Source organism: Asparagus officinalis, unplaced genomic scaffold (genome assembly GCF_001876935.1).
Source record: "Asparagus officinalis unplaced genomic scaffold, Aspof.V1 AsparagusV1_Un16, whole genome shotgun sequence".
Taxonomy (NCBI): Eukaryota; Viridiplantae; Streptophyta; class Magnoliopsida; order Asparagales; family Asparagaceae; genus Asparagus; species Asparagus officinalis.
Window position 1 is genome coordinate 355957 of NW_017972282.1, and position 25410 is coordinate 381366.

Sequence of the window (25410 nt, forward strand, 5' to 3'; positions counted from 1 at the left end):
TGATTTCATATTATAAACATGAAAACCCAATACCATGCATGTATATATATAAAACTATATATATGCATAGAAACCAAAACTTATGTATATATATATATATATACGAAGAAACCAATAAATGTGTGTGTATAGATATTGAGCTTAGCGTACTTAACACAAATAATATAAATCCTAAACTAAATTACCCAAACTGATCTTGATCTTCAATAAGCTTGACTTGGTACACTTTGCGGATGAAGCTTGAACTTGATCTTTAACTTGAATTGTAAGGCTTCACCGACATTCCGCCAACCTCCTTTGGATATCATCGTTGAAGCTCTATTCCATCCATCCTCTAACTTGTTGTTTGCCTAGAATAAATACGAAAACATAAATACTAGACAAACAACATTAGTTGTAAATTGTTTGTTAAACATCATCAAAACAAGAAGGCCAACAGAATATACCTTGGTGTCTATACTCTAACTTTACTTTTATTTTCACATCCCTCGATGTTTCATATCTGCAATGTGCAATAAAAGTAACAAATGTCTATCTTGAATAATGTAACCTAGATAACCGTCCGGATTTGCCACTCCTAGCTCGATGCAGTTCAAGCCTTTTCATGATCCTTGATCATAGCGGTCATCATCCAAATGTGAATTTGATATTCTACGTAGCAGTCATCTCAATTAAATCCAACTTAATAATAAGAACTGGAATCCACATTGAAGAGATATATCTAAATCTTGCATGAAGAGCATCCGGAAGCTCGTTGCATTCAGATTATCCTCATAATCCTCGATAAGTTTACTCATCTTTGCAGTCCACCTAGTGAACCACATCAAACAATCTTGCCACCTCCAGATCTTGTACTGACAAGCATCAAATCACTAAGTCTGATTTACACTCTATTCTGACTCGAATAATATTGCCACAATACTCACCAAAATCTTATGCTCTCAAGTGAAAATGGATCTTCTGACAAAAAGATATATCAAACTACTCAGTCCCAAGCTAACATCAGAATAACTATTTTGATATCTTAAGAGAATAATTAATATACTCTAATTACGAATACATTAAGATTATTGGCATTCACATGGTTCTTTCCTTAAGAACATTCCATCTCATCAAGCCTTTTATTCCGTTAATAAAATTATATCACAAACAAAGAGAAGAAGGCCTAAGGCTCTAACCACAGTATCCAAAAAATATAAATTTAAAATCATTATAAAATTTTTGAAAATAAAATATTAGATTTCTTAGAGATAGAGTAGAATGGATAGTTAAATCATAGTGTCATCTCTACCTGAAATCTCCTACTTAAAATTATTTATTTATATATTTTGTTGTGTCTAAACACATGACCACATCAAAACATGCGTTATGACAAACATAGATAAACAATTTTACTTTTACATTTAACTACCTAATTTATATCTTATCAATTTTATTAGGATATTTCGTTTCTCGTGATATTGGTATGCACCCTAGGAGCTCCTACTAGAACAACTACCATCAAAATCTCCAAGATTTTATTAGGATTTTACAATTAAATTTTCTGGTGTATAAAAATACTTTTTTTGAACTTCTAAATTTTAAATTTTAATTTTCTAAAATCTATAAAATAACTCTATTATGAAATCAAATGGGCTCTACATAAAAAATTTTAAAATTTCCAAAGAAAACAATAAAAATATTTTAAAAAACTATTCTAAAAAGTTTTAGATATTTTTATTATTTTTAAATAATTTATTGATTAAAGAATATATTTTTATTATTTTTAGAAACTAAAATACATTCAAAACCCTAAGGGCCACTAAGGCTGAGGCTGACGGCAGCACTACCCCAACAGCGCCCATTAGGGTTTGACCGCCGACCCCATCCACTGCAGCCCCTTTTTTGTTTTTTTTGTTTTTTTTTTTGTTTTTTTTTTTGTTTTTACATTTAGAAACGCTCTCCCTGACGTTCCAACACCAGCGGTGGCGGTCGCAGGCCTCCAGCGCTTGTGTTGGAGCCACCGCTTCCAATCCCGCTACTCCATCAAGCGCCACTAGCACCGACGATGCAGGATCTAAGGTTTATATTTTTTATTTCTAGAATTAAAAAGTTTTTAAAATATGGAAAAAAATTCAGTTCTCAAAAAATTAATAAATCACAGATTTATTAAAATTTCCCACTAATTCATAAAAGTTAAATTTTTTTACTGTAGATCTAATATCTCTTATGTTAAAATTTAGATTTTTACACCAAAAAATTTTAATTTTTTTAATAAAAATAAAGTATATTAACAAAAATCTCAACTTTCTAGATACCAACATCACCATCAAGAAACTTCAAATCTAATGCAAACTAACATAAGATGAAATAAAAATAGATCTAATTCTAAACAAGAAGATAAAAAATATGAGCAACCCTATCTCGCTCTGATACTAATATAAACCATGTGTAAAAATAACTCTTGTTTAGAGGTTACCATTCCCGAATATTTTGGAGGGATCGCTACACATCTACTCTTGATCTTTGAATAATGGCTGGAGGGCGACCACATTGATTCGACGAGAAGCTCCCGCATATCACCCTGCGACTACTGTATAAAGCAAGAGCTTGATCGGAGAAGGAATTGACGGCTTTGTGAAGGTTCATGGTCTTTTCTCTCATTTTTTCATCATGAAAACTACATATGTATATATAAAGGGCTTAGAGATAGAATCCTACACATATTAGGATTATGAATTTCTTATCTCTAAGATAAGATATTGTCCACCCACTTATTTGGGTGTCTATCTATCAATAATAAGCAATAGTTTTCATTGCAATGATGTGGAGGAATTGACATCCCTTTAAGTCTTTAATTATGCTTGGTTGGAGGGGAGGGGATGAAAGATGCATGCTTTTATAGTTTATTTTCTCTAATATAAGAAGAATCCCTTCAAATAGTTTATTAGTTCTAAGATAAAAGAGAAGAGATTCTTCTCTCTCTAACTTTTTAGTTTATTTTGTGGTGTCCTCTCTCCTCCCTCACTCTATATCACCCTCTAAAAACCCCAAATCAAAAGGTGACAGAGGGGAGGGACAAAACTTAGATTTGCCTTTCCTCTAAGAACCCTTACCAAAGGCAAATCTAAGTTTTGTCCCTCCCCTCTGTCACCTTTTGATTGGGGGTTTTTAGAGGGTGATAGAGAGTGAGAGGAGAGGAGGAGAGGGAGGGGACACTACAAAGTAAACTAAAAAGTTAGATAGAAAAGAATCCCTCCAAGTTGGGAGGATTCAAGAGGAGAAATAAAATGAACTATAAAAGCATGCATATCTTCTTCTCTCCCCTCCAATCAAACATAAAGACTTAAAAAGACGTCCGTCCCTCCATCTCATCGCACCTCCCCTCACCTCACTTCCCTCCTCAAATCCCTACCAAACCAAGCCTAATAGAAGGCAAGAATTGCTAAAAAGCAGGGTAAAATAATTGAAAGTGTTGATAGTAGCCAAAATATGAAGAAAAACAAGGAGCTCTTCACTCGATCTCATGAATCCTTTTGGTAGACTATTCAATAATCCTCTTTTATCCCAGTTTAGAATACAAAATAAGGAGTGAAAAAATTAACATATTAAGCACTTGATTTCTATTTTTCACGTAACATATTTGTATAAGCTTTGTTTTGTTTAATGTAAGCTAACATACCTGAAGAACCACACTGGAAAATATAACCACTACGAAGCTACTTACAACAAAGGGTTCTTTTTCGATATTAGTCCCTTATATCTTTCGCGGTTTGAAATGAGTCCCTCAGCGTATTGAAATCATTATTAGGTCTCCCAATTCTCATGAGTTGTTTAAACACCATCCCTCTAATTCATATTTCTGAATGTGACTGGAGTGACTAATTTCAGAATAATTTAAGAATCAGGGTACCTAACGATAGTTTCAATGATTTGAGGGACTCGTTTCAAAGTAACTTGAGAACTGGGGAACCTAACGGCAATTTCGATGGTTTGCGGGACTGATTTCAAACTAAATTAGGAAATGGGAGATCTAATAACAATTTCAGTCATTTGAGGGAATAATTTCCAAGTACGAGAGACTTGAGGGATTAATTATGAAAAAGCAAACCCTACGACAAATGGAGACGGTCAAAATGATGGTCATAAAAAGCAGCCAACCAGCATCTGACACGCAAGAGAGGGAGAAGTGACCCAACAAAGCAAGGACCAAGACCTGGGCAGCACTCGCACATACACTTGCAGAATCTGCTCCTTTTTGCTTTAATTAGAAATCTAGGATACGGCCGGCCATGCCCAAGATTTAATACAAACTTGGACCTGTAGGAATCTCTTCACAAAGCCTCTCTCTACTGCCTCTCAAGCCTCCAACGAAGGCTAAAGACTAGTCATAGTTTAGCTAAACTTAGGAGAAGTGACCAGTTTTCATCAGCCCTAAACAAATTCCATTTCCACGTCAAACCTCCTCCCTCTCTATTTTTCGACATTGCATATAGGAACTGAGCATTGAGCTTGGTCCCACCCTCCAACAAGAGCTGATGACATTGAAAAGGCATCATTTCCCAAAATATATGTTAGTTCCAAAACCATATAGTTGAGTAAAAAGGATGAAACTGGCTTCTGCAGGCATGCACTTTCCATTATATGAAACCATTGAGAAAAGACAGGAGAGTACTGGCAGCTCACCACACGTGAAATAGCCTTCCATTTATCTTCTGCGCCTGATGGAAGAGGATAGCAATGGAAAGGAAGTGGGATCCTCATCAAGATTTCAATTTCTTCGAATGACGAAATCGATGCATAAGCGTTGTATATCATTCACATATCGATCAAATTCTTGCAGAACACTAGCTGTTGTTCAACTCGCGCGGTATAATTTGTAAGAGTTAGTTACAGAGAAACAGTACCCTTCCTCCTACAGTTGTATTAAGCACAACTTTGCAAGTTTGTAAAAATCGGGAAAAAAAATAAATAAAGTAGGCTTCAAAGAACAGGATGATCACTGATAATTGTATTGGTTGTGCGACGACTATGGGAATCATCTCTGTCAACGAGCAGAAACAACAAGCAGGAACAACAAGCAGAAGCAAGTGGGCCTGCTTTTTTCAAAGGTACAAGCCCCAGGCATCTCGGCCGTCCCACTGCACCAACAGAACACCATGGCCGCTAGCTAGTGATTGTTTTGGTGGTGCGGATGCTGGAATTCTTCTCTCTCGACACCCCACGGTAACAACAACAGGAACAAGCAAGTAACCGTGCTGGTGGTTGTACCATGAAATTAACAATCTGGCAAAGTTGCTTGCTTGCTTGTTTGTTGTTGCTGTCGTTGTGGGATTCCAGCAGAGACAGAACTCCAGCACCGCACCTCCAAAACAACCACTTGACGATCATGGTGTTTTGGTGTTGCAGTGGGAAGGTCGAGATGCCAGCCGGTGGTTGTATCTTGAAAACAGTCGGGTACAATTGCTTATTGTTGTTCTTCTTCTTGTTGTTGTCGTGGGGCGTTGATATAATAGATTAGCTAGCCCCAGCTTCGCACTACCAGAACAATTCCAGAACACCGTCGAAATGTATTTATTTATTTATTTTTGTAATAATCAGTAAACTGCATAAGAAACAATTCCAGAACACTGTCGAAAATGTAAGCATGACGTACTTTCCTGGCGAATCAGTCAGTGCCAAATCAGCGTCATTATATACATGAATACATGTAGTGTAGAGTTGGAACAAAAAATTGTACTACAGAAAGAAGTAACTTTTTCTTTCATATTCTAAACAAACTCCACTAATACAACAGGAATTCTGAACAAAATTTTCAGAAGTGGGCATTACCTCAACAGCCATTCCTCTTCAGCTTTTATACAGTTTGTTTCATCAGTGATGGATTTTCCCCCCAACACACATTCATTGGATTGATACGCATCTGTGCAATGTTCGTAGACTCAAAATGCATCTGTGCACGGGCTGGATTTCATCAATAGTACTCTGTTTTAGGTTGATGGAACTTGATAACATGTCAACAAGGGTATGTCATCGCTATCAACTCCCTAGAATGAGCTGCTGCATCAGAACAGCCAGAATGCTGCCGATGGAGATGTTGATTACATTGACAAGGTCGTTGTTGAGCTACAACGAAAGAAGTCATGGTCTTGTTTGTTATCTTCACAGGGCAAAGCATAAAAAAAACCCAAAGGATTGACAGTGTAGCTACAAAAAATTCCATGAAAAATGTTGTGTTAATTGGTAGATGCATGCTATCAGAAAGCAGAATCTTTTGGTACATTCTTTTTTAAACTACAGGAAAACTCAAAACTTGTCAGGTTCATGCCAAACCCAAAAATGAAGTGAAACCATGTGGACTGTTTCCAACTTGCAACAATCTATTTGACAGGAAATGCCAAAATGATCTGGTAACACTATTTAGTTCTGGCTGTGTATCAAAATGAAATGATTAACCATTAAGGGTACATGCTTAGCTTTTCCGCTCACAGCTTAAAAGAGCTTTATCTATCTGAGGCCCATGCATATCTCCTTTTTATCACCAACTCCAACCTATGAAAACAATCTACAATTCTTCCAGAAAAGTACATAACCATAACCATATTCCTTATTCCCATTTCAGTTCTTGCTTAACATATTCCAGATGAGAGAAGTATTTTTCTCATTGGAGGGTCTTGGTAAATATTTTTAGCACTTTTCTGTTCTGCTGTAGTTGGCTGTCTACCAATTAAATCATTCATAACCTTAATTGCCTTGTCATCCTCATACTCCAAGTTAGCAGACAACCAACTGATGCAAATCCCAGTTTTAGCACTCATAATCTATGATATTCTTCCCTGCAATATTAGAGCTTTTCCCTAAGTTCTGAGCAGCTTAACATTCATGCACATATATGATACATATATGATATATCTCTGTTGGCTTTATGGTTCATCACAAGAACATAACCCCTCACCAACATTCAGTTACATATATGTCATTCTTGGGTTTATGGTTCATCACAAGAACATAACACCTCGTCAAACACCACCCAAGTTATGTCATATGTCGTACGCTGCTCATATTTAACAAATTGTGCATCCTCGATTTCCAGTTATCACATTCCTAGCATTTAAAACCTGGCACAATAAGACACTACCATGTACTGGCTTCATGTTTTAAACTATAAGAAGCATTCTCATAAATAAAGATACGGTCTCACAGGACTCCATTGTCTTTTTCCACACAGTTATGGATTTGAGAAGTCCAAAAGTATGATAGCTTTTCGTAAGTGATATAGTAGGAAGGTATACTGTTCAATAATCATGTGAAATACGGACCAAAAGGTAAACAAAGATGCAAATTGGTAAACAGACAAATTGACGTCAAGAATATCTTACCCATTGAAAACCCTCCTTATCTTGTAGTGCAGCACCTATCAGGCTCTCACCAAAATTTGCAATCTGGGACGCTATAACACATACAACAGCCTGCGATACATCAATCTGCACGAGAAAAGTAACAAAGATGGTGAAAAATGAAATAAGTTAAATGTAGAAAAAGAAATATGAGCAGTACTCGTAAATGTTAATAGTCATACAGGAGGAAAGAACAGAATATGTCAAGCGTAGCCAAAAAATGATTGATAACTTAGCAGAGCATCCAAGAGATCAAAGGGACCACACAAGAGTTCTTTATCTCATGCGAATGCCTGGTGATTTATTGTGGGCATTAAAAACTCAACAGTTCAATAATTAACATTATTTACCTATATGTTCTTGATTTATCGGTAAGTTTCCATCAAGTGATCATGATAACATTGATACATTGCCTAGATGAAGAAAACATAAAGCAACGACCACAGTTTCCCTCATGTAGTGCTGTGGTTTATAACACACAAGTAACACAACATTAGTTCCTCGGAAACATTGGCTGATCTTACTTGGCCACAATCACAGTCAATAAGATCTAAGAACAAAAGAAAGTGAACAAACAAAAACCACAGCAATTTCATGTGATTTAACGGCGCTTCCTCTTTTAAAAGAAATGGAGTTGGGGGTAAAAAAGTACTCTTATTCCACAGGTTTATTCCTCTTTAACTAATTGGACGTAGACAAAAATGCCAATGTTTAATATTTATGGGACTCATGAGGTCAAGACCTGCTCAATAGGGTATTGGAGAAAGAATTGATCTAGTTTAGATTAAGACATCTTGTTTGGGTTGTTGATTCAGTCTATTTTGTACTAGGTTATTTACCTTTGAGTCTACTTGTTTGGTTTAGTATTTTGATCGAGTCTATTTGTATAGTTGGTTGATTCTATTTTAAAAACTCCATAAACATTCTTGTAATTTCAGATTTGAGATGAATAAGGAGTGACTTCGATGAGATTTAAATGGATGCATGTGACTTGCAATTGGCGTGAGACCAAACCGAACACTAACTATAACTGCCCTCTTATTCTTCCTCCTCTCTTGCTATCATCACCCTAACCTCTCTATTCTTCTATGTTTCCTTGTCCTATTTTCCTCCTATTTTCCTGAAGCCAAGCAGCCCCACATACCCGATCTGCTCCCATATCTTCTCTCTTTTCATTTTCCCTGTAAAAAAAACAAAATTAGCCCCTCTACTCACTCTCAGGCATTGCCTTTGACAAGATCCAAATAACAATTAAAATAAGACACCGAATAACTTGACTGACATCGATATTGCCATACAATTATATACAGGCACCAACATAGATTCATGTAACACTAATATACTGAGCATGTACGCTTTTCTTTATCATTTCTCATCTCTTATTGTTTGTCACTGCTTCACCTCTTTTCTTTATTAACACCTTGTTTGGGCTGCTCTGAAACCCTGGATTGCATGTCCAAATTTTCAATTTGGGTACATGGATCAGGAGTAGTTCGCAAATCGAGGTCTGCTGACAGCATTCTCGTTTCCTGCACCTAATCAACACATCCTCTGAGAGGCTTGAACTGCCATAAATTCTATAAGCAAAGAGAAGCCAAGCAGGGTCCAACCCAGTATGATCCCCTCTATCCCAACAAAGAATCACATAAGAACGAAATACAAAGGGTCCATCTCTTTAATACATATATAGTGAACGCATTAATTGATCGGATGCTTGTCATATGCAAAGTTGTAGAAAGCTAAAGCAACATAGTAGGATAGGTCTTTGACTTTGTCAGTTCTTAGCAAGCTTAACCTAAAATAGCACCAAGGAAGTTTTGGAAAAAAAAAAAGACAAACAGCAAAGCCAACAAAAAATAGGAAAATTTTAGGGGAAAATAAAATTTAAGCACTTGCATAACAAAGAAAAAATTTAACTGATACAAAAGCCTAAATGAGAATGATTTAAAAAAAGATATTGATATTAGAATGTGAAAATGTTTTAGCTGGAATTAAATAGCCCAATATGTGGAACACAAACCCAGAGGGCGTTTGCAATTGATAAACTTAATTAGATGGTCCTAATAGTTGTGCCATGTGGCCTGCTGAAAGGGGACGCACTACCCAATCCACAAGGTTCTTTATCAGGGTCAAAATTATGTCCACAATTTTTACAATCCTGACCTTTTTGTCCTAAACCTTGTTTTTGATGCTCGCATGCATTCCATGTGCCAGTAGCTATTATGGTTATCAAGGAGCAAACATTTGGTCAACTCATGACTCATGTATGTTGCGGGTTTATCTCTGGCTTGAAATTAGGGTCTTCCTCATATTAGACCCTAGATACTATCCTCTTCTTATATTAGACCGCCAAATCTTCATATTTGTAAGCCCCAAGTCTTTATATTTGTTTGCAAAGAGGTTTTGTTTAAAACAACACAATTGACTTGGAGAAGTAACTTACAAATATGGGAGTGTTATTTAATACAACTTAATGAATTTAGGGGTGTAAATAACAAATATGAGGTTTGGGGATATTCTAATATGAAAATAAGGTGGAATTTAGGGTCTAATATGGGAAAATTTCTTGAAATTATCTTCACTAGCTTGGCTGCTTTTTTCTGAATCTTTACAACATGGAGAGTTACATTCTTCTCAAGAACCCCAAACACACTATTAACTCAGTTAATGCATTCAAATCTTTCTTACTGAATACTAATTATAATACATTGTGGTTATCGGCTCCATATTAGATATCTTGAAATTAAGCATAAATTTCAAGAACTTCCATACTGGAATAAATTTGTGGGAAAATATAATTAAATATTAGAAGTAGATCAAAACCAATCCTCGACATGAGACTACAACACTTACCGAGGTAATTTTCAACTGACTTAATTATAGGAACGCACAAGAGTTTTGTGTGTGTATCTTTACTTGATAATCTCTATTATCACAAGCATGATTCCCCCTCCTGACAAAAAAATTGGTTCTGCTTCTTTTGAGAAGGCTAATTGCCTAGGTAAACTTATAATTGTTGATCATGTATAGGTTGAGCTCATGCAACCAAGGACCTATCCACAAAAAAATCTACCAGTGTAAGAGCCTCAAAGAAGGAGGATGATATATTTATTATAGGCTTCAACTCCAAGGCCACGAGAAAGTGAAGGACCCAAAAAAGACATTGCAATGACTTCTTTGGGAAGACATGCCAACTGAGCAGCCAGCTTCTGAAAAGGAGAGACCATCGAAATTAGCAACCAACTACTAGTTTTCTGTATAAAAACATTGTCTGAAAGTTCTGGGTTGATAATATTCACTCCTTGAATGTAGAACTCCGGTGCAATTTGGAATATGACTCTTTAAGCATTATAAATTCTTTTCAAATGAGCTGATGATTTTTTTTTTCCCAATACAGAAGTGCAGCAGCAACCATATCAATGAAATTCTTCTTGGAGGTGTTTGTTCTTGGGGATGACCACTAACATCTCTAATTTGTCCTACCATCAGCTAGCCTATATTCCATCATAAAACATATGTTGATGTAATTTTCTAATTAATGAAAAAGATATGTCGACGCTAAGCATATTAGATATCATTTCCGTATCCTTTAATCAAACGACATCAATGTATACAAACTTCATAATAGTATATTTCCTTGATTATAATCAACAAAGTTCATGTGTAATCAACTTAGAACTTGAAAATACAGAAGCAGAAATTGTTTACCTCTCTCATTAAATATCCAACACTTGCAAGAAGAATTGATGCTAAAAGACCAGCAACAGTTCCCTCCAAGCTAACAGCTCCTTCAGTTCCTCTTGGAACCACCTTAAATGTTGTGACAAGATACCTGCTTTTAAGTACAAAATATAATTCATTACTGTGGATCTCCTTGAATATCCTATGATAAAAGGAAGAGGAAGTAAAGTAAACTGGAGTCCTGTGTTCCTAAAATCAAAAGAGACCTCCACAGGTTAAAGAAATCCTCATTTCAGTAAAAGAGAAGCTGACAAATCAAATGAAAAAATAGCAGGTAGGTCATTTTCTTGATGCTTAGATCACTTAGCAAGCTTCACGGATAAGTCATAAACTACAGTTAGTGATATAAGATGTCCCCAATATTGCTTTCATTACATTACAAAGCAAGCATACTAAGATAATTGGGTATTTGAGTAAAAGACAGCCAATCAAACCAGATCACATGTTTTTGCAAGATGAGGCAGAAGGCTAACAGGACAGTTCTTGCACAAACTGGCAATCTTGATGCTTTTGGATGGGACACATATCTGAACCAAAACTTGAGCAACTATTGAGGTAAGGCAAAAGATACGCACTTGTTGATGCAAGACGGTGAGTGATCTCTATAGATCTTCTATAGCTAATACCTCATTTAGTATAGTACTTTTAAGTCCATACACAAACCTATGTGAATCTATCAAACAGAAATAAATGCAGGTCATCTAAAATGAAAAAGTAAACTAGAATCAAATGGATTTTACTTGTGTAATTATGTACATGAAAGCCATACATTTTCTAAACAAGATATTTAGTCAGCATGAGCATTTTTGTGCCTAGCTTCAGCATGGTCATTGACTTGTTTAGTCATGCAGATGGTTCATGTCATTTTGGCATCCTTATGAAAGATCCTACAGAATCTTTAGCATGCTCACACACACACACACACACACACACACAATCCAACACCTTCAGACCAGCAATAGGTCAACTCAAGGGTGGTTGAAATCATATGGCACAAGGAGACTTAGTGAAGGAACGAACGAACGAACGAGCAGATAAGCTAGCAGGTGGAACCAGCTGGCTAGAAGTGGCAGACAAAATAATAATTGGCCTCACTGGAACAACTTATTTCTTGCATCTATTTGCTGTTAATTTTTCTTAAGAGCAATGTGGAAAGGAAACTTCTATACTGAAGTAGTGACTGTGTCTCAAAATCCATGTGATCTTTGAGCACTTTCACAGACATCCTTTGAAATGACAATTCATGGATATTCTCTGAATATGGTCAAAGACGCTTGTCTAATTTGTCCTCAAGATTAAAGTGTACTTCAATTTTATACACTTTTAACATGATCTACTTTGACAATAATATGATAATTCTTTGATATATAATATAACATTGGATAGCTTATTGAAATGTTCATAAACAAAGGTATAAGAAAAACAACTTATTAAATTTTTAAAAAAAAAGCTATGGTAGTGTAATATGCGAGCTTGTTTAAAATATCAGATGCCCAAATGCACACAAAAATTATTTGCTAATTCTTGAAGTTTAATTATCATAACCAATTAAAGCTTGGGCTTAAGAGAAAAAAGTAGAAATAAGATAGTTTTTCACACTTTTATCTCCATCAAAATCCATTGTCAATGATTTACCATGTTAATAAGCATGTTTTTTTCTCTCCATGTGTACGCAAGTGCATGTGTGTTTGAGATTGTTATATCCACGTCATACCGAAATCCAAGATTGTCTTTAGAATTAGTTCATGTCATGTAGCACAGATTTTGGTGTTACAGCCTTCTTATGTACAGACATATCCGTAACTTCAGATTTTACTCATGGCAGTATGTATGTACATGTGCCTGTGTATAGGGGATACATCTTGTGAGGCACCTCATACCCATTTTTCCACACATACCAAACACGCGTGTTCGCATGCACCTGTGCACACACGCATTCACACATATGTATATGTATATGGGTTTGATGATTATGAGCTGGAAGTTAATTTTCTTAACTGAGCTACCAAGAGGTCAAGGGCAGTGAGACCCACCCATCCGATGTGATTTACATGGTGAGCCAAACACCTCCGACCTTGGTAGTCATTTAGAAAAATGAATTGCCATCTCATGCCCATTATTTCACACACACGTGCGCGCGCACACACATGCACACTAACTTCCAGACCAACCAGAAGAAGAGGAAGTACACAACTAAAAAAGTATTGATTTCTGACCAGGAGGATCCCATTTCTAGTCAACTTTTATCATGCATGAATCACCATAAGAGTTCCAACAAGGCAGAAAACAATTAACTTATGATCCCATAAAGGTGTCTCAGATTAGAGACTGTGCCAGAGTAGCGAAGTGTACATCACAGAAAGAATTAGGAAAGATAACATACAAAAACATCTTCATGAGACCAATATATGAAACGGTAAAATTATGCAATTCAACAAATGGGCACTCATGTTTGTCCACAGATGTCTAGTAAGTATGTCGATGCACAATGCAGTACCTATAGACTACATGACAATGTGTCCTTGGCTAGTATACAGATATAAACTCTGTAAGCATGAACCTGAAGAAGATTACAATAGGACAATTACTGAAAGAAAGAGGAGTAATATTACTGTTAGTATTGGCTCTTTTGAACTACATAATTAGACTGCAACCGTCCATCATAATGTGAAAAACATGTCAATGGAGTGAGCGAGTCCCGAAAATTAACTGCTTCCAGATGTTGCAGAAATAGTGGAAACACATTGAAAAATCATTTAGACATGAAATTTAACTATAATTGTATGGAAAACTTAAATGCAAAGGAATAAGCATCACAGGAACTGAAAACAGACGAAAGATCAAACTGGCCCGATAGTTATAACTAGCTAATCTCACAAAAAAACCATCTTATCAACAATGAACTACGCTTAAAATATGCTCAATAATTAAGAAAAAATTTACGTTGTTTTCCCATATGCCTTGCCGATCTCACTGGAAACTGTATCACTTAATTTTGTACAGAAACTGGCAACAAAGCCAAGTTGCCAAAGTCCAGCAAAAGCAGGCCCACCTATTCCATTTATAGATAGTAAAGAACAAACACATCCGGCTGCACTGGAACCAATAACACTTCCTGGTCCTCGCCTCCCTCTCCTTTTCTCAGCTACCCCCTGAGCTTCCTTTTGTGTTATCTTTAACTTTGTTACAGCTGTGCCCTGCATATCTCGAGATGTTAATAATGTTGATCCAACTAATTGCCAACAGCAGTACAATTCAAATACATAGTAAACAAATTGAGATTTGTGAACTGAACCCTTTATTGTGTTATTAGAATAAAAGTCTGAAGCACAGGGGAAAAACAAAAATTCATAAAAGAAACTTAGTGAAATATAGATAGAGAAACATTGACAACCTCCAAAGAAATAAAATACAGCAGTAAAAATAAGTCTTGGACTGTAATGTCTGCCGTGAAAAGAGAAAAAGATAAGTATTTGGACAGCTTAGAAAAATCATATAGAAGCTTAGATAACTTATTTCTATAATAAATTAGAAATAAGAAATACACCTAAAAGGCTAAAAGTGGCGCAAAACAACTCTGTGACTCTGCCATATTTAACACTCATAAACAAGGTAAAACCAAATGAATCTAACAATACCCTTCCTAGATTTTTATGTAATAGGTTATGCGAAAAACATTAATATGACAAACGCCACTCTGCAAATGAATGTTTGCAGCTTATCTTAATATTAAAAAAGGTCAAGCAATAGGCATCCCATGACATGGATCCACATGACAAAAGATGAATCATACACATGGACTAAAACGTTTTTTCATGTGGCTGGCCCTTCGAGTATTAAAAGTAATATTGACCAATGAAATCTCCATTAGAAGCTGAAGTTGGATTAAGTCTTAATCTGTTTAATCAGAGCACCAACTTTATAGAAGTTCAAACAAAACTTTTCATGTTTTTTCAACAAAAGCAGCAAGTCATTCTGAGAGACAAATATGACACAGCTTAAGCTTCCATGAATAAACACTTTAAATGCTAATTTTATATAGGCCATATTGTTAGATTTTGAATGTAATATGTTACGCCAAAAACATTAATACGACAAAAGCCACTCTGCAAATGAATTTTTGCAGCTATCTTAAAATTAAAAAATGTCAAGTAATAGGCTTCCCATGATGTGGATCCACATGGCAAAAGATGAATCATACACATGGACTAAAACGTTTTTCATGTGGCTAGCCCTCCGAGTATTCAAAATAATCTTTACCAACCCCATCAGTAGCTAAAGTTGGATTAAGTCTTAATCTGTTTAATCAGAGAACCCACATTGTAGAAGTTCAAACAAAAATTTTCATGTTTTTTCAGCTAAAGCATCAAGTGATTCTGAGAGGCAAATATGACATAGCTTAAGCTTACATGACTAAATAATTTAAACGCTAATTTTATATAGGCCCTATTGTAAAAGTGACCAAGAGGGCACCAGTCAATGGCAAGTAAATTTTTTAAATACTCACACCCGATACACCAGTTATACCAAACAATTTTAGCCTAAGCAAATTCTAGTGAATCCCACTGATACTAAGCTGTCATTCTTGCCATGTCACAATTTAATATGGCATTTTATTGATATCTATCTGATGCTATGCCTCGGAGGCATACCCAAAGAATAAATTCAACTTAATCTAGTTTCCAAAGAGAGCATTGAAAAATTTTCTTACTCAGTGCACTAGAAAGGAGGTTCCAAGCTACACATGGCCAAGTAGGCAATAGTTCCTTTGCTAAAAGAAAGCTTTTGTAATTTTGGAAAGCAGAGCATAGAAGTAAGTTATCGCTCAGGCTTTTTGGGACTTTAACAGCTAGAAGCGGCAAAAAGCGTAAAGTAACAAAGCAGTCCAGTTTAAATATGTATAAATATGTCAGAGGAGAGGACTTAGAGGAGGAAGTGGCTTTGACTGGAGAAGGAGGTGGAGGAGTTTTCACTGAGATAGTGATGGTGATGGTGAGCTTTGACCAGAAGCTCGAGAGAAGATGATGTTGTGATGATGAAGGCGGAGCTTGTTGGAGAAGGATTTAGAGGTGGATTTGGTGGTGGGAGGCGAAAGAATTAGCTGGAGGTAGTGAACAAGGGTGTGAGAGTTATCGTAGTAAGTTATCGCCCAGGCTTTTTGGGACTTTAGCAACTAAAAGCGGCAAAAAGCGCAAAGTAACAAAACGGTCCAGTTTAAATATGTATAAATATGTCAGAGGAGAGGACTTAGAGGAGGAAGTGGCTTTGACTGGAGAAGGAGGTGGAGGATTTTCCACTGAGATAGTGATGGTGATGGTAAGCTTCGACGAGAAGCTCGAGAGAAGATGATGTTGTGATGATGAAGGCGGAGCTTTCTGGAGAAGAATTTAGAGGTGGATTTGGTGGTGGGAGGCTACAGAATTAGCTGGAGGTAGTGAACAAGGGTGTGAGAGTTATCGCAGTAAGTTATCGCTCAAGCTTTTTGGGACTTTAGCAGCTAAAAATAGCAAAAAGCGCAAAGTAACAAAACGGTCCAGTTTAAATATGTATAAATATGTCAGAGGAGAGGACTTAGAGGAGGAAGTGGCTTTGACTGGAGAAGGAGGTGGAGGACTTTCCACTGAGATAGTGATGATGATGGTGAGCTTCGACGAGAAGCTCAAGAGAAGATGATGTTGTGATGATGAAGGCGGAGCTTGCTGGAGAAGGATTTAGAGGTGGATTTGGTGGTGGGAGGTGACAGAATTAGCTGGAGGTAGTGAGCCAGGCTGTGAGAGTGGGAATTAGGGTTAGGGTCTATTTTCGTCTCGAGTCACACAAGCGGAGAGGATGGAAGAAAAGAATAGAGGCTTTTACTTAAGAAAATGGGTTAAGGTCGGGTTCGGGCTGATTACAATATAAACCTGTATTTGTTTTTTTATAAAGCGTAGCTAAGCACTTAAAAGCACTTTTCAGTGCTTTTAAATGCTTAATGGCATCTTTACGAGCTTTGTGACATGTTTTCAAGCAGAAAGTGTCACGTCCGACTTCATTGGCCGCTTTCCACGAACGCATAGTGGTGAGACACCGCTTTTGTCGTGTGCATTGCTTAAGCAGCCAAAAGCATAGCCTTTTTCAACAGTGATGTGTAGTATCATTGCCCTCCAACCAAATTATGTTTATGTAGTATCCCTGCACTCCAAAAAGAACATCTTTTCTTGATGCAAGAAGAACAATTCTTGCGTATTTAAATAACACTACCAAGTCACTGAGAGATGCTTATTTTTTCTGACACTCTTCTCCCTTGCGCTCTATATTCATGACGGGGCATCAAATAGAAGGCATGATGAAAGATTGTAACCCAAGTAGTGATCATTCTAAACTATTTTCTGACACATGTTTTGAGATGAGACATAGAGCAGTCACCAAGTGATGCAACTGCTAGTTCTCCACTCCAGCTTACTAGTACACTCCAGCTTACTAGTAGAGAAATGAATTTAACAAGAACTTCCATATATTTCCTTATAACAATTTGCCTTCTTCTCAATCCCCATCTTGAACATAACAATAACCTTAGCATCGGTTATTATTACAATATTCAATGAGCTATCGAAACATGACACTAAATGTATATTACATCAAGTGGGAAAAGCTAATTGTTTGAAGTCCACAGTTATTTTCATTTCACAGGTCAATCTGTGTTAGAAATAATTTCCAGAGGAAATAAAAGTTTTTATATTGGTTATAGATTTAAATGGGGTTGTTCCTATAAATAGAGTTGTAAAATGTAAACTTTTTAGATCCTCTTTCTTTCACTTTTAGTGACCAATACTTAAACATTTATGTAGCATTTGGATATATCACTCAGGCCCTTCAGAATTCCTAAAGCTTTTTCCTGTGTCAGATTTTAAAACTTTTACCTATTGAAGCTAATACTAGTCTACCATCAACTTTGATACGTTTTACATTCTTCTACAAATAGAACAGATATACACCTTCCATGTATCTATCAATCCATTCTACATAGATAAGACATATCTGGGGTTTATAGACGGTGTTCAATACTTCTATAATTTCCTTGAAGAAATCCAGGAAAAGTGGCACACAATGGACTGCGTGATTCCATTTACTATGACTTCAAATGTAATTCTATAATCCCTTATCTTCTCCTTTAAACAACTGATTCAGGAACATCAGAGTTGCAGATGCATTTGCTCAGCTTTGCCTTGACTCTTGATCATGCCAACCCAATTATCACTCGCACGGCTCCTGAATCCCTTGTGAAGTTTGCCGAGGCAAACAGCCTTAGGCGTGTTTCATCTAGGTTTATTGTTCTTTAGTCCTTTTTCCCTTTCTATTCTTTCCTTTGTCCCGGAAAATAAAGAACATCAGAGTTATTACTTATATCATATAGAAACCGTGAAACTATCTGCTTCATCTGAATATGAACGAATGTAATTTTCCCCGTTTTCTTTCTCTTCTTGTTTTGTTTTTTCTCATAACAAATCAGTTACTTCTACATTTCATTTCATTTCTCCACACAGTAGAGCTGCGGGGTTCACTGTTTCTACACCCTTTCTTCACATTATCTTGAACTTGTTGTATTTATAATTTAGTTTAGGAGAACTACTAGTTTCATATGGCCACAGCGTATCATGAGGATTTCAGAATCTAGATTATACGCCCAAGTACCAATCAAGGTTCAATGAAATCCAAATCTTCGTATAACAACTGCCATAAGCTTACTATAAGCTTACTATAACGAAATAAGTGGCGACGAGCAAGAATCCAGAACCCCCAAAAGCCCTCCACGTCAAGATCCCCAACGCCAGAGCAGCTCCGATCCCCGACGCCGAGAGCCCGGACACGACAACAGGCGACCCGACGAGAAATATCAGCAGGTTGCTCGCGATCGCCGATTTCCACGTCGGCGGCGAGGTCGCGACGAGATCGAGGACGGTGGATTGGAGCCCGGAGAGGTGCTGGAGCGAGAGGGACTTGGGAGGAGGCAGTGGCATTTTGGAAACCCTAGGTTTTGGATTGAGGAGAGCTAGGGTTTTGGGGGTCGGGATGAAGGAGGGAGGAGAGAGGAGAGGGACGTTGAGGCGAGTTGAAGGGAATGAGAAGGCCATTCGTGGGGGCGCGGAGGAGAAAAAGTTGGGTCTTTTCGGGCTCGTCGTGTTCTTTTGTGAGGAGGAAGGAGGCTGGGAGTCATTGGATCCGTATCCAATGAGAAACTAGTGTGAAGTAGTTGAAGCGGCTTCGGGTTGTTGATGTCCACCAAAAATTACAGTACACTGAATTCTAATTTTAAAACGTGACTGGGTTTTTTTTTTTTTTTTTTTTTTTTTTTTTTTTTTATTTTTTTTGCGCGCATGGACTGAAAGGATAATTTTATCTGAGTTGAACTAGACTACTATGTATTCGACATGTTACCAATGTAATTTTTCTAGAAATGATTGTCCAAACTCATGAATATGATGTAGTACATATGAACTATCAACAAATATAATTACAAAGGATCAACATTGTTAACACATGTATCATATGTCGTGAAAATCAACGTTAAAATTTTCATAAAGTTACCTAATATTCGCTCCTCGATACACAGTTCAGAATATATCGAAATCATTTAAAATTTTATTTCTAAGTAATTCATTTGTAGATAATATCTACCTGTTTCGATTTTTATTTGCAAACTCTAAGTTTTAAAATTAGGTTGATAGTATTCACATGCTAGATATTATTGATAGTAGCCTAAACTCACTTCATTTTATCATATGCAAGGTAATAATACTATATATTATATATATAATATAAATTTAGTATTATACTTAATATATATTAATATATATATATTATATATATATATATATTATATATAATAGCAATATGAGTATCTTGGTAGTTGAGTGTTACATCCCTCCACTATTCAAATATTGGGACGATATCACTGGGTAGTGATGAGATGAGGATTTGAACATACACACGAAATTGGTGCTTGTAGCACGCACAATCAACTACAACCAACACACACACCATATAATATAATATATATATATATATTATAGAATATAATATATCGAAGATGAGAGAGAGAGAGAGAGAGAGAGCGAAAATAATATAATGGTATGAGGTAAAGCAATCGTGCACTCAATTCAAAGGGACCACATTCACATGGGTTGAGGAGTACATGAGGATATGCAACCATTTGAATAAGTGGAGGTGATTATGTCACCTCACTACCAAGTACAAATTTTTGTGTTTGGTACCAAGCATACCCATTATTCTCATATATATATAAGACATCGAGGAAGCGTAGCTGAAGATTGTCATGCCAAAATTACAGTTTTAAAATCAAACTCCAAAAAATACATTGTTATTATTTTTAAAGAGGAGCACAGCCATCCACTATCAACACCATCAAAGGTTCATCTTTTAAGGTCCCACCGTAATGTTTCAGTCGCAACAAAGTCTTTAACTAAACAGTTATCAATGGTGAATATACCTTAGCATCAACAATTCAGTTTTTTTGGAGTACAATCTGGAGGTATAGAAAATATTGGGTTCACTCAAAGAGGGTTGTATAATCATGAAAGGGATATACGTGCTAATTTGAAGGGGCATGATAGTGAAATACTTTATGAGTATTTAAAATTGGAACAAGGAAAGAATCCCGCATTTACTTTTCAAATTGAGGCCGATGAGGAACAAAAGATTACTTGTTATTTTTGGTCCGATGCAAGTTCAAGGCGGGCTTACAATTTTTTCGGTGATGTTGTAATCTTTGATACTACTTATAACACTAATCGCTATGGCTTGATATTTGCACCAATAATGGGGGTTAACAATCATGGTCAAACAATTGTTTTTACTTGTGGATTTTTGAATCATGAGAGCGTTGATGATTTTGTATGGTTATTTAATAAATTTTTGGAAAGTATGCCTCGTGGTGCCCCGAAGATGATTATTACTGATCAAGACCCAACTATGACAAAGGCATTCCCTCATGTTCTTCCAAATACTTTTCACAGGTATTATAGTTTGTATAGATTATTAAAAATATTTATATACATAGCCTTTCTTTTTAACACTTTATTTAATTCTTTTGACAGGTATTGTAGTTGGCATATATTAATGAAGTTTTCTGAGAAAATTGATGCAGTGAAGTATAGTATTTATAAAAGTGAGTTCTCGGCTTGCATTTGGAAATCAGAGACTCCTGAAGAATTTGATTTACAATGGGAAAGTTTGATTAAAAAAGTGGGTTAGAAGGAAACAAGTGGTTGCAAGACCAATGTGAACAACCAATGTGAACTTCGGTCAAGATGGATTCCTGCATATGTTAATCACATTTTCTCAGCAGACATGTCAAGTAGCCAATGAGCAAAAAGTGGACATGCATTCTTCAAGAAATTTGTTCCGAAGAATAATTCATTGGTGGATTTTATGATACAGTTTGGCAGAGGACTAGTGCGCCAACGTCACGAGGAGTTGATGGTCGATCACAAAGACGTGATTGAGAAACCTAAACTTAGAATAAATCATGACTTTTTAGAGCAAATGGTTGATGTTTACACTAATAAGATGTATTACAAGTTCGAGGCTGAAGTGTGTGACAGCTTTAACTACAAGTTGTAGTTTGTTAGGGAAACCGACAATCACCGTGTGTATCAAATTCAAAGAAAGAAGCTCGCAACAAGCAAAGTCTGCGAAATCGTTTACGACAAGCAGTTAGATTTGGTTTCTTGTAGTTGTAAAAAGTTTGAAAGCCGGAATCGTTTGTACTCACATTATCTCTTATTTGATGAAATTTGATGCTAAAATATTGCCCGATAAATACATCTTATTGAGGTGGACTAAGTCTGTAAAATCGGGGACAGTTCATGATGATAAAGGCATGCAGATAACCCCTGATAATTCTTATCTTTTAACACGGAGTCAATTTATCCAATCATCTTTGGATTTAGTTGACAAGTCCCTCGTATGTGAAGAAACAAGAGAGATGTTTTACCGATGGATTGCGTAGCATTAATGAGAAAATTGACAAATTTCTTAGTAGTCACATGGCTGTAATGAGCTTCACTGAGAAAAGTAATCCAATATGTAGTAAGATAATAGGTGATGGTACTAGTGCGCATGGTTCTAGTAGTTATGAAAATAGTTTCAATGAACTTGATCAAGTGCGAGCAAAAGGGTGCGGCAAAAGGTTGAAAGGACGAAAAGAGAAAGAAATGACTAGAGTCAAAAATAAAAAATAGACGTTGCCACGGGTGTGGTAAAGTAGGCCAATCACATGTTAAGCAAAATTGTCCGGCACTCACAAATCCGTAAGTAATAATTCTTTTATTATTTATGTTGTCTTATTTTTCACATCTTTTACCTACGATGATACAAATTTGCAAGAGGGTAATGAGTTATCAAGTGAAGATGTGGATCTCTTTGAAGATTAAGAGGATAATGGTTCTGTGAATTGCTGTCAATCACTACTATGCATTTTAACAACTCTGTTATCTCGTTAACAAATTTGCATCATTTACTTGCAAATAATTGGAACATGTGTAAGTTCCATTTACTTGCAAACTATGGCCTTGTATATGCAGACTTCAAATGTCCTTTGGCTCTGAATTGATGTTTAATGCTCCAAGTAGTCTCCTTTTTCATAATAGTACATCATGACTTGTTTGTTTTTGTATTATTTAAATTAAGATGTGTATTCATTACCTGAACAACACTCTTTTTCTATATTCATCTACATCTTTGAACTTTTCTTCTTATGATTCGGAGTGTGTTTCACAAACTGATATTTGTTGCTTGAATCAGGAGCTTGACAATCGGGAGCTGGAATCAGGACATTCTAAGATGTAATGCTCGCGCCTGTAGGACTACTAAAGAGCCATACTAGAATCAGGAGCTTGACAATCTTTGATTTGATTTTTCTAATGAAATGTAATGCTCAGCATGAACTGGGTAAACAAATGTATCACAGGAGCACTCAGTTTTTTGTCAGCTGCTTTGTTAGCTGATTTGCTATTCCTAAAGCTAAATCAACGTTATAGTACTTTGCTCTCAGTTGTTGCTAGTTAAAGATAAAGCTCGTCAAAGTTATTGTATCTTGATTTTCTATGATGGAATTGGTGCCAATGGTGTTTTAATTGTAGTAGGATGTTACATTTTGGCTGGTCACTGATGGTGTACCAGTTGATTTTTTTTTTGAAGAATTACTGATTTTGAATTGTATGTATTTATTTGTTGTAACATATTTAAAAGGTCATTAACTTTATTCTTTTGTTGCCCAAGTGCCACAAACTCTTCTGATTGAGATTCAGAGTAGAAATAGAATCTAATGAATAATCAGTGTTGTTACTATATTTAACACTCAGGCTCAGCTAAACAATCTATCATCAATAAAAATAAGGTAGAGAAGGGGATTTGAATCAGACTTCAAATAAGGTTTCTGTACTTCAATACCATACTCAGATTCTTGTATCATATATAACCATTTACTTAATAATAAACAACTTCACATCAATGTAGAGAAGGGGATTTGAATCAGACTTCAAGCAGCAAGCTTAGATAGCTTAGATAACCAAAAAGCATTTGCAAAGATCACAAAACCACAAAACCTTTCAATAACAAAGCAAGACAAAGATCACAAAACCACGCACAACAGCAAATGTAAGGAACAATACAAGAACATCAGCCACAACTACACAAGAACAAAGGAATTATTTCACTAATATTTAGAAAAGGTCACAAAGATTACAATGCCATAACTTCAGCCAGTAAAAGCAACCTCAATAGACTCAGACACTAAACATCACTGACGCCAAACTAGATACAAGACTCGACAACAACAGACAATACGAGCCCCAGCTAAAACACCAGAGAAACCAAAAATGAAAAGATAACATCACATGTTTTTTGCAATGGAGAAACAAACAAATACCGCAACGATACATACGAGAAACACTACTATTGTAAACAATGAACCTAATACAAAAGCATTGATGGAGAAACTAGCCGTTGCCCCAAGTTTTTCATTGTCCTCATCCAGATTTTGCCTCACTGAATATCTTTGTTCTTGAGCATAAACAGATGTTTGGACATGCCTCGAGCTGGATGCTGAATCACGAGCGAGTGTGTGCTTCTCCCATTCAATCAAAGCCTCTTCGTACCTTGCATACCCTTTGTAGGAGGCATTTGGGAATTTATCTGCCTGAGATTTGCATTCCTCCCAATTATAAAAAATACCACATCGTCGACCTCTCTTCACAACATAAAAACTCTTTCTTGTCATGGATAACCTGAAAATATTTGTATACATGACTTATCAATGGATTTTACTGTATTGGTGGGTTATATTAATTGCTCATGTGGGTAGCATGGTGTGAATTTATTTAAAGTTAGGTATGACTCAACTACCTCCCATCTAAATATCATAAAAGATCATGATGTCTACAGTACCCCAAATGGGTCTTAGGATAGAGACCTTTGTACATTTTCTAAATATTTGGTAAACACAGAGAAGTTTTGGAGCATGTATATTTATTGGTTATATTGTTTAATTATTTTATTCAGTGCATACTGTTTTTAAGTTCTAGCAACATAGCAGCATTTTTGGCAAGTTGGTGAGAAAGTAACAAATAAATGGTACTGATCCTTCAATTTAATATCCATGCAGACATTGGTTTGATTGTCTATCATTAAAACCCCCAAGAAATAAGGAGATGAAATGTTGTGTTTGGATAAAAATTTCTTGTGAGTGAAAAATAGATCTAATTTTCTCATTAATACCGAGGATTTCGCCCTTCTATTAAGTTTATCCACGTTTCTGCTATCAACTACATGAATCATATCCACAACAAATGACCTATATAAAATGTACTGTATGTCAAATTTCTCTAATTCGAACCAAACAAAAACTGTTTATTTGTAGAAAATCAGAAAATCATCAAATTCTTAGACTTTAGTTAAATTATTCTAGTCAGTCAGCCTTCAACATTCCAAACCCAAAAAATTTGATTCTTCAACATTAGAAAATCCGAAAAATCAGAAAATCGAGAGTTGGTGAGGAAGAACGCACCTTCGTGGCCGTCGTGGTTGGTCGAGAGAGTGGGGAGAAATTAGGTTTTTGGTGCACTCTGTCACCACAGGCGTGGTTGGTCGGGGTTCGGCGGCGGATCGAGAGAGGGCGGAGGCAGTAGGGGTTACGCGGCCATGGCGGTCGTGGTTGATCGAGAGAGGGGAGAGAAATTAGGGTTTCGGCGACGGATCGAGGGAGGGAGGAGGCAGCAGGGGTTCGGCGGCGGTG

At 36.3% G+C, this 25410-nt stretch overlaps 2 protein-coding genes and 1 long non-coding RNA gene across 5 annotated transcripts; 1 reads left to right on the plus strand and 2 right to left on the minus strand.

The window, feature by feature from the left end:
• Positions 1–5610: 5610 nt before the first annotated feature.
• LOC109827069 (protein VTE6, chloroplastic) lies at positions 5611–19330 on the minus strand. 3 transcript variants are annotated; one of them, XM_020394031.1, is made up of 5 exons: positions 18854–19327; positions 14061–14314; positions 11085–11211; positions 7359–7463; positions 5611–6105 (listed from the first exon to the last, which is right to left on the minus strand). In XM_020394031.1, exons 1-5 carry the CDS (start codon positions 19226–19228, stop codon positions 6019–6021), a joined length of 948 nt encoding a protein of 315 aa, XP_020249620.1. In that variant the 5' UTR covers positions 19229–19327; the 3' UTR covers positions 5611–6018. The 3 variants fall into 3 exon arrangements, with proteins under 3 accessions (XP_020249620.1, XP_020249621.1, XP_020249622.1); XM_020394032.1 differs by having other exon boundaries at positions 11085–11208; positions 18854–19326; XM_020394033.1 differs by having other exon boundaries at positions 6098–6186; positions 18854–19330.
• Positions 19331–20836: 1506 nt separating this feature from the next.
• On the plus strand, positions 20837–21387 carry LOC109827077 (protein FAR1-RELATED SEQUENCE 5-like). Its single transcript, XM_020394039.1, has 2 exons — positions 20837–21130; positions 21212–21387. Exons 1-2 carry the CDS (start codon positions 20934–20936, stop codon positions 21366–21368), a joined length of 354 nt encoding a protein of 117 aa, XP_020249628.1. The 5' UTR covers positions 20837–20933; the 3' UTR covers positions 21369–21387.
• Positions 21388–23812: 2425 nt separating this feature from the next.
• Positions 23813–25404, minus strand: LOC109827074. The gene is made up of 2 exons (XR_002243331.1): positions 25183–25404; positions 23813–24403 (listed from the first exon to the last, which is right to left on the minus strand). It is a non-coding gene; the product is annotated as an uncharacterized LOC109827074 (long non-coding RNA).
• Between the last annotated feature and the right edge of the window lie 6 nt (positions 25405–25410).